The sequence below is a fragment of the Petromyzon marinus genome, unplaced genomic scaffold, assembly GCF_048934315.1.
Source record: "Petromyzon marinus isolate PM22_M1 ecotype Great Lakes invasive population unplaced genomic scaffold, UKy_Petmar_22M1.pri1.0 PM_G_Scaffold_51, whole genome shotgun sequence".
Classification (NCBI taxonomy): Eukaryota; Metazoa; Chordata; class Hyperoartia; order Petromyzontiformes; family Petromyzontidae; genus Petromyzon; species Petromyzon marinus.
The window spans coordinates 1,217,501-1,234,897 of NW_027423004.1; the positions used below are offsets into that span (position 1 = coordinate 1,217,501).

General features: G+C 57.9%; 1 protein-coding gene across 2 annotated transcripts in view; it reads left to right on the forward strand.

Moving 5' to 3' along the window:
* Nucleotides 1-17,397, forward strand: part of LOC142917458 (ephrin type-A receptor 5-like) — a 42,126-nt gene that overhangs the window by 1,391 nt on the left and 23,338 nt on the right. For both annotated transcript variants that reach the window (XM_076062141.1, XM_076062142.1), the window contains exons 2-3: nt 13,442-13,506; nt 16,687-17,359. In XM_076062141.1, the coding sequence (XP_075918256.1) occupies nt 13,442-13,506; nt 16,687-17,359 (738 nt within the window). The remainder of the gene's footprint in view (nt 1-13,441; nt 13,507-16,686; nt 17,360-17,397) is intronic.

A 17,397-nucleotide genomic window follows, 5' to 3' on the forward strand; every position in this document is an offset into this window, starting at 1 on the left:
ACGGCTCACAGGGGCTATAACCAAAATAAACTGAAACTGAAGAAAAAAAACATCTGATAAACTGAAGGTGACAAAAACACAAAGCGGCTCGTGGCTCCGCACAACGATGACTCTTTGAAAGCTCCACGTCTCTCTCCGCGTCTCTCTCGTTCCCCGCGGAGTCAACTCGTTCGCCGAGATGGAGCGCTCCGACGGAGCCTTTGACGCTAGCAGGCGAGGCTGCTCGCTTGTTTAGACGACGCCGACGCCGCTCGAAGCGTCTCACCGCGTGCTGAGATGATGCACAGCGAGCGGTGACCACAAACTGATGATGATGATGATGATGCCCCGCGTGGCGGCCACGTCCATTCTCGATGTGGGGGTGGGGGTGGTGGGGGAAGCGGAGGACACGGAGGGAAAAATCCATGCGACCACATGAAGAGAGAGTGTTGTTAGGGTCGCCGGCCCCCGGGATCTCCCCTGCCTGCGACCCTGTCCGCGAAGTACCGACGCTCCCAGACTCTCCACTAGTGTGGGAGCTGCCGCCGCCGCACTCCTCCCCTGGCGGGGAAAGGTCGTCGCGCTCCTGTTCCCCCCCCTGTGCCGTCCCCCCCCGAGTCCGGGTCTCCTGCCGGTGGGGCATCACACTCGACCTCCCTGGGACCCGCTAGCGCTTCGCCGGCACCCAAACGCGACGCTCCCCGCCCGCGCAGTCCCACGCACCAATCACACGCGGGTAACAGGGGGTCAAAGGTCGGAGGGTAAGCGACGTCGTTCGTGCTCACTCCGACGCTTGGGGGGATTGGTTTAAACGGGTTTAAAGGGCTATGCGATGGGCATGCGTGCGAGACGGGTATCTGCTCGCAACGCAGGAGTCCGCAGCCGACGGTTCGTAGCGCACACAATCCACGCGGCGCCGCTCCACACACGCGGCGACCACCGAGAACAGCAAGCGAACCCACGCTTCCACTCTCTTTCCACACCCTCGCAAAAACCACCACACCAGTCTGTTATGTAACGACCACCGCGACAGCAAGCGCACCCACGCTTCCGCAATAACCACACCAGTCTGTTATGTAACGACCACCGCGACAGCAAGCGCACCCACGCTTCCGCAAAAACCACACCAGTCCGTTATGTAACCGCCGACGATTTATTCCACCGCGTCGGCGAGCCCTTATTTAACCGAGTCAGTCGGGATCAGCGGGGCAGGACCGATCTATCTCTCGATAGTCGGCACTACACTCTACCTGTCCTTCTCCCCTTTACCCTCTCCGGTTTTGCTCTTAAGCTAAGTCCCAACTCCCTCTCTCTCTCTCTTACTCACGGTTCGTCGTCACTGCCGTCTGGTCCTCGCGGCGCGTCGATACGTCCCACGGACGTTCGCGCGGCTGGACTCGGGAGTTGACGGGCCTGGGGTTGACTCGAGTAGCCAGAGAACCTTTTTCCTTCGCCCTGACCCGCTTTATTCTTTCTACATCAAAGGGGCTACCTGGTGCCGACTCGCGGGCCAATCAGCTCGCTGGGATCACCCGCCAATCGGTAGGCCCATCTGTATCCCAGCATCCCCCGGGCCATTGCTTTCAGCGACGTCCGCATCTAAATTTACCTGCTCAGCGACCCTCCAGCCAGAGGGCGACCCTGCTTTCCCGCCGCTCGTGGCTCTGCCCTCCTACCTGCCTGCTGACCCGTGTGTGTTGTGTGTGCTGTCTACCCGCGGTGGCTCGGCAGCCCCGTCGTGACCATGTAATTACAACCAAAGTCACGGCGCCGCGGTGGGTGTTAGCGTCGGGGGAGACCGTCCAATTCCCTTGCTGCAGGAAACCGTGAAGATTATCCCTTTACGAGGGCTTCTGGGTGAAAACCTGTCGGCCAGGGTGTCTCCCCACGCGCTCTAATGGTGGGGGGGAGTGCGTGCGTGTGTGTTCCGGTGGGGGGGGGGGGTGGGGAGGTGGTGGGGTGGAGCAATGTCGGCCTCGCCGCTCGGAGCGGCGAGATCGCAGGTGGGCCACCCGCCGATCGGCTCCATGGCGGCGGCATCACATAGCCCCCCGAGGTGCCAGTCCCCGTCCCGGGTTGACTGGAGCACCTCGCCTGGGCCGCGCCCACGAGGTAGCGCTGCGTGGTCCGGGGGATCCGCCCGGATCTCGTGGCTGGCCTCGGGGGAAGTGGCTCCGTCCTCGGGGTTTCCTGCAGCGGTCTCCTTCTCCACTCCAGTGGCTCCTCCGATCCCTCGGCACCTGGGGGCTGGGGGACAAACTCCGCGGCAGCGGGGTTTAAGGGGCGGCGTCCCCGCCGTCCTCTGGCGGAGCCGGGACGCCTCGGGGCTGGGGGCACGGCGGGGCCCATGTAGTGCGCGAGGCCCCCGAGCACGGGTGGCGCAGGGGCACCGGGATTTCGCGGTACTCGGGCAGCGAGGTTCTCCCCCGCCGGGGCTGCCCTCCATGGTTTTAAGCGGCGGACGTTAGCCACCATTTCTCGGCCCCTCTCCCCACCCTGGATTAGTACCGTCCAGGGAGAGATCTGCCGTACCACGGTCCAGGGTCCCCGCCAGTAGGTGGTCAGCTTCCCCACCTGTCCGGCCCCGACGCGAGGGGTGTGTAGCCACACCTTGGTACCTGTCAAGAAAAGGGGGGGCTCCACGCGGGGTCGGGTGCTCTGTTCCTGTCGCCGATGCGCGGCCTCCCCTTGCGGGTAGGCCCGGTCCCGGACCCCTCGTAGGGTCTCCATCAGATTTCTTTGGTTCTTTCGGTAAAGTCACGTAGAATGAGAATAAAATAATAAATTGATAAAATAAAATAACACAATAATATTCTCACGACGTTTCGGCCACAACACAAGCGGCCTTCATCAGGTGAAGGGGGCGAGACTGTCTGGTAGGACAGCGCTGGAGTGAGAGAGCCACGTTCAGATCACGGCTTTTAAGCTGTGTGAGAGGAACAAAGAGCCTTGACACAGGAATTAGCATAAAATTTAGCATTGAAATGGCTGAATGATTAGCTTGTGACTGGTCACAGAAATAGCTATGTTAAAAGTTAAAGCATACACATCCGCAGAGGCACCCATTGTTAAAAGGAATTAGCATAGAATTTAGCATTGAAATAGCTAAGTTAAGGCATACACATCCGCAGAGGCACCCCTTGACAATGGGATTAGCATAGAATTTAGCATTGAAATGGCTGAGTGATTCGCTTGTAACTGCTACAGAAATAGCTACGTTGAAGTCAGAGCATACACATTCACCGAGGCACTTAGTACAAATCAAACAGGAGAATTTAGCATTGAAATAACTAGGCGAATTTAGCATTGAAATAACTGGGTGATTTGCTAGTGACTGGTCACAGAAATGACTACACATCTGAGCTATTCACAGTACTATATAGTGAACCAATGAAAACTAAAATATAAATTACCTTCATGTTATCAATAAACTCTATATTCTCCAATCAGCTAAGCTACCAACCATAAGTCGTTATATATCACAATGCTATATGGCGAAAAAATGGGTGGATTCTTACCCTCAAATTTCCGTACCACGGATAGCTATGGGCCCCGTTCAGACGGACGAGTTCGTCCATGGTCGGAACAGAGGAGGGGGAGAGAGACAGCTGCGAGGCCCTAGTATGCTCCATGTTGTAAACCATACCATTAACCGTGGTGTGAGAGGTATTAAGAGGCAATGCTGGCGAAAGAGCTGCGGTCTGAAGGACATCGTAAAATTACAATTAATTAAGAACAGAAATGATTTAACACATCTTTCCAGTGGTTACTAAGCCTGAATCCATCTTCTCGGTTGAAATTGTCTCTGTGCTTGTATATGTGAATGGCCTCATGAACGAATCTCTCATGGTAGCCGGTTGGTTTGCAAAGAACCTCCGTCTTGGAGAAGTCAATGTCATGTGAGCCCACTGAATTGTAACAGTGATCTGCCACGGCAGAGGAGTTCGTCTTACCGTGTTTCAAGTCTGCTTTATGTTCGCGGATGCGGTCCGAGATATGTCTTTTGGTTTCTCCAATGTAGCTACTACCACAGAGGCACTTTAGTTTGTAAACGCCTGGGTACTGTATGTCTGGAAGAGCATCTTTTACAGATGGAACTAAATCACGGATTTTGTGTACTGTGTTGAATCGGACCTGGATCTTGTGTTTATTCAGGATTTTGGAGATCTTTTTAGTGACCCCTGCAATGTAGGGTAAGGTGATGGTTTTGAGTGGCTCCACAAGAGGATCCTTCTTCATGACTGGAGTGATGGCTTTGCGGATTGTGTAGTCGGAGTAGCCATTAGCCCTGAGAGCCTGGTGTACGTGCTTGAGTTCACTGGTAATGTGTTCCTGGTCGGAAATGCATTGGGCTCTATGGTATAGAGTCTTGATGAGGCAGTTCTTCTGGGATGGATGGTGGTGGGAATCCGGTTTCAAGTAAGCATCTGTATGGGTAGCTTTCCTGTAGACAGAGTGGCTCATTGAACCATCATGTCTCCTTTTAATTAAGACATCCAGAAAGGGTAGTTTGCCATCTTCATCAGATGTTCCACGGGGCGACTCCCTTCCTCCGTTTGGGGTGGAGGAATGCCGAACAGCAAGTCTGCGGGTAGACGAGACTCACGACCAAACATCATTAGGAACGGGGTTTGGCCCGTCGATGTGTGCACCGTGGTGGCGTAGGCGAACAGGGCGTAGGGGAGGTGTTCGTCCGAATCCCGTTGGTTTGCGGCCGCCATACGCTTGAGCTTTCCGGCCAGAGTCTGATTCATACGTTCAACCATACCGTTCGCCTGGGGGTGGTACGCCGTGGTTCGTTCTTTCTGGATCCCGAACTCCCGGCACAGCGCCTGAAACAACTCGGCCTCGAACTCGCTACCCTGGTCGGTAAGGACTCGCTCCGGGATCCCGTGCTTAAGTACATAGTGCTCCACGAACGCCCGGGCTACTACCAGGGCCGTTTTATCGGGGATGGCCACCGCCACGGGGTAGCGGGTGAAGTATTCCACCGCTACGAGGATATAGCGGTTGCCCCGGTGGGATCGTGGGAATGGCCCCTGGAGATCGATGCCGACCAGCTGGTTAGTCCGACTGACGCGGAACGGCCTTAGGGGTACTTGGTATCGTGCCGGTTTCGGCCCGCACTGCTGACAAGCGCGGCAGCCCTGTACCCAGGCGGCCACATCTTGCGTCAATTTGGGCCAGAGATACTGGCGACGCAGAGTCTCCCGAGTGCGCCGTTCCCCGTCATGGCCCCCGAGCGGGTGGTCGTGTACCAGCCGTAGCAGCTGGGGTCGCACCTGGGCGGGAACACAGATGCACCCCGGCTGGCCGGCCTCGGTTAACTCCCGTACCACCCCGTTCTGCACACACAACCGGGCATACAAACCGCTCCAGGGCCCTGGTAGGGTGCTTTTCCCCTCCCGCAGGGCCGCTTCCACCACCGCCAGATCCGGATCCCGCTGCTGGGTCTGCCTCAGCTGCTCGTCGCTCAGGCCCGGGAAGGCGCAGCCGACGTCCTCCTGGATCCGTCCGATCGGGGCGGGGTGGTCCACGGGGTCCCGAGTCGTGGGCCCTGCGCTCGCCGGGCGGCCGACTGGGTCCGCGCCTCCACCTGTGGGGGTCTCTGTGGCGCATACCGCACTCTCTCTCGCCGGGGGGGGGTTAGGTTCAGCGGGTTCCCGGGGGTCCGTTGCCTGTCGGCAACGTCCCCCCGTGAAGCACGGGCAGGCCTCCTCCGCCCTCGTCTCGGCACACACCGCGGGTCGCCGTGATAATGCGTCCGCGTTTGCATGCGTCCGCCCCGCCCGGTATTCGATCTGCAGGTTGTACTCCTGCAGCTGCGCCAGCCATCGGGCCATCTGCCCCCGCGGTTCCTTGAAGGTGAGGAGGAACTGCAGAGCATAATGGTCCGTGCGCACTCGACATTTCCTGCCGTATAAATACGGCCGAAACTGTTTACACGCGAAGATCACAGCGTACAATTCCTGACGGGTCACACAGTAGTTCAGCTCGGCCCCGCTCAGGGTCCGGCTGGCGTACGCAATCACCCGTTCCACCCCTTCCTGCACCTGCGACAACACCGCACCCAGCCCGCTGCTGCAGGCGTCGGTGTCCAAAATAAAGTCGGTGGTAAAATCGGGGAAAGCCAGTGTGGGGGTGTGTGTGAGGTGGTCTTTGAGGGTGGTGAAGGCCGTCTGGCAGGCCTCCGTCCACTGATAGGGGTTCTTGGGGGAAGTGAGTTGGGTGAGGGGGCGTGCAATCTCGCTGAATCCCTTTACAAACCGACGGTAATAGGTGGCGAGCCCCAAGAATGACCTTATCTCCGACAGGTTTCTTGGCTGTGGCCAATCCACTACGGCGCGTACCTTGTCTGGATCGGTGCGCACCCCCGCCTCGCTGACGCGATGTCCGAGGTACCCCACCTCGCGCTGTGCGAGGTAACACTTACGCGGCTTGAGCTTGAGATGAGCCGCTCGCAGTCGCCGGAACACCTCCCGTAACCTGGACCAGTGCTCAGACAGAGATCTACTGAACACGATCACATCATCCAGGTAAATCAGGCATTGCTCCCACTGCAAGCCCCGCATCACCAACTCCATCAGCCGCTGGAACGTCGCGGGCGCGTTGGTGAGCCCGAACGGGAGTACTCGAAACTCGAATAGTCCCATCGGGGTGGTGAATGCGGTTTTTGGCCGATCCTCCTCCGTCATCTCCACCTGCCAGTATCCGGACGCGAGATCGAGGGTGGAAAAATACCGCGCTCCGGCGAGGCTGTCAAAGGTGTCGTCGATGCGCGGTATGGGAAAGGCGTCGCCGAGGGTGACTGCGTTTAGTTTGCGGTAATCGACGCAAAACCGGGTTGACCCGTCCTTTTTTGTTACTAGCACCACCGGGGCAGACCAGGGGCTCGCCGAGGGCTGAATTATGTTATCGCGGAGCATGTCCCTGACCGCCTCTTTGATCTGGGCGCGTTCGGGTGCGCCCACGCGGTACGCGGGGAGTTTTATGGGTCGGGCGGCCCCGGTGTCGATTTGGTGCTTAACGAGATCTGTGCGACCCACGTCTGAATCGTGTTCGCTGAACACGTCGGCGTACTCCCGCAGTAACCCGCGTAGCTGATCGGCCTCTCCCTTGGGTAAATCTGCCCAAGGTACGTGTACCGCGTCAAGAAGGGGGACGACCTCGGCGTGGGGAGTCGGGCCGACTCGCCAGGCCAGGTCTTGTTGGTCCTCGGGGCGACCGGGGTCCTCCGCCCAGAGTGCGAATACCGAGTCGCTGGAGTGGCGCGCGTGTAGGGGGTGCACGGTGGCTACTGTGGTGCGCCGTCGTAGTATTGCTGGGGTGCCGTGGGGGTTAAACACACGCATGAACAATCGGCCCCCATCGGCGTTTACCAACGTGGCTGACCCCACAACCCCGTATCGTTTTGCCAACTCCGGATAAGGAGTTAGCATTACCTCTCCCGATGGTCGGTGCGCGGGGTCGGTGGAGGGTGTCGCCACAGGTACCAGCATCTCGGCGAGCGGCCCGATGGTGACGGCCGTCGTCAGGGTAGCGGCCACAGGTGTGAAGCGGGGGCGATTCGGCTCCCGTCCCAGGAATGGAATCCGTTCCCCGCTGCCTTCCACGGTGGCGCACCGCTGTCGGGGCTGCACGTTGAGCCCCAGCTTTTCCAGGAGGTCGGTACCTGCGATACACTCGTGGCACAGCACACTCGAGACGTAGAACTCCTGAGTGCACACCTGGTTTCCGAGACGGACCTCGAGGGAGATCCTTCCCAGCAACCCCATCCCGGCTCCGCTCGCTGTGTGCAGCGCACAATCCGGGGCCGGCAGGCGGCTCACGTCAACCCCGAGCACGCTGCAGTGCGCGGCGCTCACGAGTGAGGCTACGGCCCCCGTGTCCAGTAGGATCCGGGTGCGCTGTCCGTTCACCTGTCCTTCCACCAGTGACGTGGCCCCCGTGATTCCTGCCACCAGCTCCCGTAGCCAGTCGCCCGTCCTCACCGCGTCCTTGGGTGTTGTGGCCGTGACCTGTGTGGGTGTCACTTGCTTACCATTATTACCATCGTCGCTTTGTTTCGGGACCTCGGTGATTGCACCCCTAGGTGGTCCACTCTCTAGGGGGCGTTGGCGTTTTAACCCTTCGGTATATCTAGCGCGGGCGATCTGTGGGCAGTCTCTCATGAGATGCCCCTGACGGCCGCACATATAACACGCCCGGGGGGGGGTGGCGGCTCCATAGTGGGCACCCTGCCCGCTCCCTCTCCCCCCCGTGCGCCGCTGCCCAGACTCTGCTTCTAGTCGGGCTACCCTCCCAGCTAGCCCTCCCAACTCGGTCTGAATCGTCTCTACCGTAGTCTGCAGCGTAGTCACATGTGCCCGCACTTGGGTTACGTTGTTGTCCACTTGGGTTACTTTGTTGTCGATCCCCCCGATGCCCGCCTGTATCCCCGCTACCCATCCCGGGGTGGTCTCGCGGGATACCGGAGGCCCCCTTTCCCGACCCCCTACCATCCTGGTGAGCTCCTGTTCCTCCTCTTCCTCCTCGGTGGACAGACTTGCGATGGTGCGCTCCCGTCCCAGTCCTCGGAGCTGTGCGCGTTCGCTAGAAATTCTTTCACATTTGCGCGCGCGCTCGACAAGGGCATCAAAGGAGAGGCGCGTACAGTTCACGTCTGGCTGCCACCACGCCGTGCGCATTAAGTATCGCTGGATTTTCTCTGTGGCCAGCTCCTCAATCGCTTCCGTGGTGTGCCTCGGGCGTGCGATCTTTGTTAGCTCACGCACATCCTCGGCATAATCGCGCAGGTCCTCGCCAGGTTGGCGACGGCGTGCCTCTAAGGCCGCTTTTGCCTCCTCCTCATCGCGCGTACCGAAGCGCAGATCAAGTCGGCGCATCAGCTCCTCTAGCTGTGTCTGCGCGCTTGCGGGTAGGGCTTCCACAAAATCGGCTGCCCGCCCATCCAGATTCATATTAAGTTGACGTAGCGTCTGCGCGTCCATCCACCCATTAATTTCCTTAGCCCCTAGGACGTTGCGGGCAAATGCTCTCCACGAAGGTGTACCCCGGCCAGTGAATATATGCCTTATTTTCGCGTGAGGTAACGCGGGGGTTCGTACCGCCTCTGACACCATATTGTTAGGGTCGCCGGCCCCCGGGATCTCCCCTGCCTGCGACCCTGTCCGCGAAGTACCGACGCTCCCAGACTCTCCACTAGTGTGGGAGCTGCCGCCGCCGCACTCCTCCCCTGGCGGGGAAAGGTCGTCGCGCTCCTGTTCCCCCCCCTGTGCCGTCCCCCCCCGAGTCCGGGTCTCCTGCCGGTGGGGCATCACACTCGACCTCCCTGGGACCCGCTAGCGCTTCGCCGGCACCCAAACGCGACGCTCCCCGCCCGCGCAGTCCCACGCACCAATCACACGCGGGTAACAGGGGGTCAAAGGTCGGAGGGTAAGCGACGTCGTTCGTGCTCACTCCGACGCTTGGGGGGATTGGTTTAAACGGGTTTAAAGGGCTATGCGATGGGCATGCGTGCGAGACGGGTATCCGCTCGCAACGCAGGAGTCCGCAGCCGACGGTTCGTAGCGCACACAATCCACGCGGCGCCGCTCCACACACGCGGCGACCACCGAGAACAGCAAGCGAACCCACGCTTCCACTCTCTTTCCACACCCTCGCAAAAACCACCACACCAGTCTGTTATGTAACGACCACCGCGACAGCAAGCGCACCCACGCTTCCGCAATAACCACACCAGTCTGTTATGTAACGACCACCGCGACAGCAAGCGCACCCACGCTTCCGCAAAAACCACACCAGTCCGTTATGTAACCGCCGACGATTTATTCCACCGCGTCGGCGAGCCCTTATTTAACCGAGTCAGTCGGGATCAGCGCAGGACCGACTATCTCTCGATGTCGCACTACACTCTACCTGTCCTTCTCCCCTTTACCCTCTCCGGTTTTGCTCTTAAGCTAAGTCCCAACTCCCTCTCTCTCTCTCTTACTCACGGTTCGTCGTCACTGCCGTCTGGTCCTCGCGGCGCGTCGATACGTCCCACGGACGTTCGCGCGGCTGGACTCGGGAGTTGACGGGCCTGGGGTTGACTCGAGTAGCCAGAGAACCTTTTTCCTTCGCCCTGACCCGCTTTATTCTTTCTACATCAAAGGGGCTACCTGGTGCCGACTCGCGGGCCAATCAGCTCGCTGGGATCACCCGCCAATCGGTAGGCCCATCTGTATCCCAGCATCCCCCGGGCCGTTGCTTTCAGCGACGTCCGCATCTAAATTTACCTGCTCAGCGACCCTCCAGCCAGAGGGCGACCCTGCTTTCCCGCCGCTCGTGGCTCTGCCCTCCTACCTGCCTGCTGACCCGTGTGTGTTGTGTGTGCTGTCTACCCGCGGTGGCTCGGCAGCCCCGTCGTGACCATGTAATTACAACCAAAGTCACGGCGCCGCGGTGGGTGTTAGCGTCGGGGGAGACCGTCCAATTCCCTTGCTGCAGGAAACCGTGAAGATTATCCCTTTACGAGGGCTTCTGGGTGAAAACCTGTCGGCCAGGGTGTCTCCCCACGCGCTCTAATGGTGGGGGGGAGTGCATGCGTGTGTGTTCCGGTGGGGGGGGGGGGGGTGGGGAGGTGGTGGGGTGGAGCAATGTCGGCCTCGCCGCTCAGAGCGGCGAGATCGCAGGTGGGCCACCCGCCGATCGGCTCCGTGGCGGCGGCATCACAGTGTGTACGTGTGTGTACGTGTGAGTGTGTGTTTGTGTACGTGTGTGTACGTATGTGTGTGTACATGAGTGTGTCTGTGTACGTGTGAGTGTGTGTCTGTGTACGTGTGAGTGTGTGTGTTTGTGTACGTGTGAGTGTGTGTACGTGTGTGTACGTGTGTATGTATGTGCGATAGTGTAGCGGTTAGCGCGCTGCGCTATGAACCTGGCAACCCGGGTTCGATTCCCGCTCACAGCCAACACCAGTGACGATTATTCGAACCGGTCCCGGGCCTCCCTTAGGTCGACTCAGCCTCAAATGAGTACATTGCCACTAGGGAGACAAAGGCGGTCGGGCGTGGTGCTGGCCACCCACCCCCTCGTGTACCGTTTCGGCCTTCATAGGTGCTCGCTAACAGCACTTGCCCCTACAGTCTGTTAAGGCTATATGGGGATCTTTGTCTTGTCTTGTACGTGAGTGTGTCTGTGTACGTGTGAGTGTACGTGTGAGTGTGTGTCTGTGTACGTGTGTGAGTGTGTGTCTGTGAGTGTGTGTACATGTATGTACGTGTGAGTGTGTGTCTGTGTACGTGTGAGTGTGTGTCTGAGTACGTGTGAGTGTGTGTCTGTGTACGTGTGTGAGTGTGTGTGTCTGTACCGGGAGAATCTCCATTTGGTACAGCTATAATGGGAGGCTGATCGATGCCCGGGTGCGGTCAAGGGATGGCTCCCTATTGCTCAACCACGTTATGTATGCTGATGATTTGGTAATAGCTGCTCATTCAGAGGAGGAATTGGAGACGCTGCTGCTGAGACTGGAGCGTGCCACTAAGAGATGGGGGCCTTACCTTCAGCCACACCAAAACTAAGCACCTGCCTGGATATTTTGTACCATCGGACACTCCACCCCCACAACTCCCAATCGGTGATGGGGCAGTTGTGGAGAGAGTGGAGAGTTTCCCATTGGCTCCAGTTTAACAGCAGAGGTCTCACTCCGAATCAGTCGAGCGGCAATATCTTTTCATCGGTTGCGTAACGCTGTGTGGAAGCTACCTGGTCTGTCGCTCCGCACTAAGCTTCAGGTCTTCTCGGCCACGGTCATTCCCTCCCTTCTCTACGCTTGCGAAACGTGGACCCCCTTAATGGAGCATTTTCGCCGGTTGAAACATTTAGGCTGGCCTGCCTACGATCCATCCTGGGTTTAACCAGACTGGATTGTGTGAGGAGCTCACAAATCCTTGAAAGATCTGGGCAAGGTCCCATCGATGAGCTCCTCCGGCAGGCAAGGCTGGGTCATGTAGCCCGCATGCCCAGCCACCGCATGCCGAAACAGCTTTTGTTCGGCCGGATCGAGGGGGCTAAACGGGCGCGGCACGGGCTAGAGAGGAGATGGAGTGATGTGGTACGGGAGGACGTGGAGCTGAGTGGACTTGTCGATGACTGATACCAGCGGTGTCAAAATTGGCCTCTGTGGAGGAGGCTCGTGAAGGACGCTACTGGGCAGTTGGAGGCAGTCGCCCTCCAACAACAACGGAGGGTGGAGGAGCGACGCTCACAACAACGAGCGGAGCGCCGGGTGGCTAAAGCACAGCAGGTTGGCACAGTAGGGGGCACAGGTGGTGCACCAGCCAGTCATTTCGGTCATCTCAGTCAGTCGACCCGTGGCACCTGGGTCTGCCCCGTGACCTGCCAGCGTGGCCTCAAGGTGCACATGGCCTGGCACAAGCGTCGTGGTGATGTCACCACCACTTAGTGGCGAATGGCAGTTGTTGTGTGTGTGTATGTAGCTGTTAGCGCGCTGCGCTACGAACCCGGCGACCCAAGTTCGATTCCCTCTCACGGCCAACACCGTCAGTGACGATTCTCTGAACCGGTCCTGGGCCTCCCCTAGGTCGACTCAAGCTCAAATGAGTAACCTGGTGCGGTGTGTAGTAAACATCGCCACTGGGGAGACAAAGGCGGCCGGGCGTGGTGCTGGCCACCCACGCCCTCGTGTGCCACAGTGCCGGTAGCCTTGGTAGGTGCTGCTACTCGCGAGCAGCAGCAGCACTTGCCCCGGCAGTCCGTGACAGCCGTCGTGTACACGATGGTGGGGATTTTTTGCACGCGGCGTTTTATATTAAATATTTGCTGTTTTTTTTCCAGGATGTTTCTGTTACGCGTTGTCGCTTTAAGATGTTCTGTGTTCATATTTTGTTTGTTGCGGCTGCACCCGACTTGAGAGCCGCATGGCTCACAACGCTATCTCCATAGATATAAAAGGCAAAGTTGTGATTGTGCGTGTCTGTTCAAAATGTTTAGCGTACTTCCCGACATGCAACAAACTGGAAATTTGCCACGTGGGTGCTTTCCAGACTGTACACCATCCTAAAATTATAAAAATACACTTTTGCTTTTTCTTTAGGGGGGTAGCTCAATAATGCATCTATTTTTTTTGCACGTCAAGTGAGCTGTGATGTCAAATCTGTCACGTGACCCGCGCACGTGGAAGCGTAACGCGTTGTAGTGTAGTGACCCGAGTTCGATTCCCGCTCACGGCCACCGCCGGTGACGATTATTTTTTTACCGGTCCTGGGCCTTCCCTAGGTCGACTCGGCATCAAACGAGTACCTGCTCTGCTGTGTGAACATCGCCACTGGGGGGACGTGGTGAATCCTCGTCCCGGGCGTAGCCGGGTAGTACAGCTTGTACCTAACAAGCTTGAAACTTCGTCTCTCTCTGTGTGCGCGCGTGCGCGTGTCTCTCCCCCCACCCACCCACCCCACCGCAGTGGACCTGCTCGACACGGAGACCGCGCAGGGCGACCTCGGCTGGGTCGCCTTCCCGCCCGATGGGGTGAGTCGAGCGTGGAGGCCACGAGACCTCCGTGGATGTTTGGGGGGGGAGGGGCGTCCATAGATGACGTCACGCACTTAGGGGGCGGGGTCAGACATTTGTGACGATGCGTGACGAGAGAGGGAGGTTTGAGAAATGTGACGTCACATCATCAAAATGCGCAATGTGACGTCACATCATCAAAATGCGCAACTTTAAATAAATACAGACAACGCTAAGTTGCCTCGGTGGGAGTAGTTATATTGGAGAAACCAAATGACATGTCTCGGACCGCATTCGTGAACACAAAGCAGACCTGAAACACGGTAGGACCAACACCTCGGCCGTGGCAGATCACTGTTATAATTCAGTAGGCTCACATGACATTGACTTCTCCAAGACAGAGGTTCTTTGCAAGCCATCTGGCTACCATGAGAGATTCGTTCATGAGTCTATTCACATATACAAACACAGAGACAATTTCAACCGAGAAGATGGATTCTGGCTTAGCAATCATTGGAAGGATTTGATAAACCATTTCGGGTCTTAATTGATTGTTCACGCTTACGGTGGCCTTCAGACCTCATCCATTATTTTTCGTCTCCCCCCTCCTCTTTTCCGAACATAGATGGACTCGTCCTTCTGAACTGCCAAATCGCTCTCCGTGGTGCTAACGTTAAAAAAACGCCACTTTTTTCTAAATTTCTTGCTGTGGTTTTCACACCTGATGATGATTATGTTAGGGTCGTCGGCCCCCGGGATCTCTCCTGCCTGCGACCCTGCCCGCGAAGTACCGACGCCCCCAGACTCTCCACTAGTGTGGGAGCTGCCGCCGCTGCACTCCTCACCGGGCGGGGAAGGGCCGCCGCGCTCCTGTTCCCCCCCCTGGGCTGTCGAGAGTGATGCCTTACCGGCAGGAAACCCAATCTTCCTCGCTCGCCTCATGGTCCTTGTCGTGTGCAGGTCCTCGAGGGTTGGTAGATTGCAGGCAATTACCTTCTCAGCAGTGTGGATGATACGCTGCAGTCTGCTCTTGTCCTTGGCAGTGGCAGCAGCGTACCAGATGGTTATGGAGGAGGTGAGGATGGATTCAATGATTGCTGTATAGAATTGCACCATCATTGTCTTTGGCAGGTTGAATTTCTTCAGCTGCCATAGAAAGTAAATCCTCTGTTGAGCTTTCTTGGTGAGGGAGCTGATGTTCAGTTCCCACTTGAGGTCCCAGGAGAGAATAGTGCCCAGGAAGCGGAAGGACTCTACACTTTTGACTGGGGAGTCTAACAGGGTGATGGGGGTGAGTGGGGCTGTATTCTTCCTGGAGTCCACAACCATCTCAACTGTCTTTAGAGCATTTAGCTCTAAGTTGTTCTGGCTACACCAGGTCACCAGGTTGTCAGCTTCCCACCTATAGTCAGACTCATCCCCACCAGAGATCAGCCCAATGAGGGTGGTGTCGTCCGCAAACTTCAAGAGTTTGACGGACAGATGATTGGAGGTGCAGCTGTTGGTATACAGAGAGAAGAGCAGTGGGGAAAGGACGCAGCCCTGAGGAGTTCTGGTGCTGATGGAGCTGGAGTCAGAGACTTGTGTTCCCAGCTTAACGCACTGCTTCCTGTCAGACAGGAAGTCTGTGATCCAGTAGGGCACATTCAGCTGGAAGAGCTTGTCCTGAAGCAGGGCAGGGATGATGGTGTTGAAGGCAGAGCTGAAGTCCACAAACAGGATCCTAGCGTAGGATGCTGGGGCGTCCAGATGCTGTAGGATGAAGTGGAGGGCCATGTTAACTGCGTCGTCCACAGACCTGTTGGCTCTGTAGGCAAACTGAAGGGGGTCCAGGAGAGGGTCTGTGATGGCTTTGAGGTGTGCCAGGACCAGGCGCTCAAAAGACTTCATTACCACAGATGTAAGGGCGACCGGTCTGTAATCATTTAGTCCTGTTGGCCTTAGCTTTTTGGGCACAGGGATGATGGTGGAGGACTTGAGACAGGCTGGTACATGGCATGTCTCCAGGGAGGTGTTAAAGATGTTGGTGAACACCGGAGACAGCTGGTCAGCGCAGTGCCTGAGGGTGGCTGGAGAGACAGAGTCCGGCCCGGCTGCTTTGCGTGGATTCTGCCTCTTGAAAAGTCTATTAACGTCTCCCTCCTGAAAGGAGAGAGTCGTCTCTATAGTATGGGTGGGGGATGGGGCCTCTTGAGTGGGAAGGGGTAGTTCAGGACAGTCCAATTGTCTTTCAAATCTGCAGTAGAACTCGTTCAGGTCGTTGGCCAGGCGGGAGTCGTTAGTGGTGTGGGGAGCTCTGGGCTTGTAGTTGGTGATCTGCCTGAGCCCTCTCCAGACAGAAGCAGAGTCGTTAGTAGAGAACTGGTGTTTTAGTCTCTCTGAGTACAGTCGTTTAGCCTCTCTCACCGCTTTGCTAAACCTGTTCTTCGACTCCTTGAATCTGTCTCTATCTCCACTCCTAAACGCTTCCTCTTTCTCCAACCTCAACCTTCTGAGCTTTGCTGAGAACCAGGGCTTGTTGTTGTTAAAGTTCACCTTGTTACGTGTTGGGATACAGCAGTCCTCATAGAAGCTGATGTAGGACGTCACAGCCTCTGTGAGTTCATCCAGACTATTGGTAGCAGTCGTGAACATATCCCAGTCAGTACAGTCTAAGCACGCCCGCAAATCTTCCACAGCCTCACTGGTCCACTGTTTAGATGTCCTCACAGCAGGTTTACAGAGTTTTAGTTTCTGCCTGTATGCAGGAATCAGGTGGACCATGGCATGGTCAGAGTGTCCTAGTGCTGCTCGGGGGACGGCGTGGTAGGCTCTACTGACTGTAGTGTAGCAGTGATCCAGAGTGTTCCCTTCTCTGGTTGGGCATTTAATGAATTGTATGTATTTGGGGAGTTCGTGGCTGAGATTACCTTTGTTAAAGTCGCCAAGTACGATAACCAACGAATCTGGATTTGCTCGCTCCACACTCAGAATCTGATCGGCGAGCATGCGTTGGGCCTCTTTAACCTGAGGACATGGCGGCAAATAAACTCCGACCAAAATGAGCGACGCGAACTCGTGAGGCGAGTAAAACGGTTTACAGGTTATAAAAATTGATTCAAGGAGTGGAGAACAATGTTTCAGAATCACTGTGACATCTACACTCCCCCCCACACTCCCTCCCACACTCCACTCCCTCTCCCCTCACCACGACCGCAGTGGCAGCAGGCTACGAGTGGCCAACGCTCAAGGCCCAGGCTGTACCAGGCGCAGTGCCGCCCCGCCGTGCCCAGGCAGGACAAGTGGCTGCGCACCGCCTGGATCCCGCGCGGCGACGCTCGCCGCATCTTCCTCGAGTTCCGCTTCAGCTTACGGCGCCGGTGCCCCCGTCGCCTCCCGGCCGCCGCCGCCTCCGCCGCCGGCTGCGACGACGACACGTTGGACGTTTACTACCGGGAGTCGGACGACCCCGGCGACGTCGCCGCCGGGGTCTTCGCCGACGACGAGCGGCGGCTCTTCTCCAAGGTCGACGTCGTCGGCTCGGGCGGGTCGGAGGTCGAGGCGGCGGGCGACGTGGGGCCCCTCTCCCGGGGCGGCCTCCGTCTGGCGTTCCGCGACACGGGGGCCTGCGCGTGGCTGGCGTCCGTGCGCGTCTACCGCAGGCGCTGCCCGGCCCTCGCGGTCCACCTCGCCGAGTTCCCCGACGCTCCGGCCGCCGGCGACGGGCCGTGGGCGCTGTCGGAGGTGACGGGGGCGTGCGTGGGCCACGCGCTCCGGCCCGAGGGGGAGCCGGAGCCGGCGATGTTCTGCAACGCCGACGGCGAGTGGGAGGGCCACCCCGGGAGCTGCGTCTGCCGTGCCGGGTACCAGCAGGCGGGGAACGCCTGCCAAGGTGACGCGTTGGGATTTGTTTTAGTAGATTCATCATCG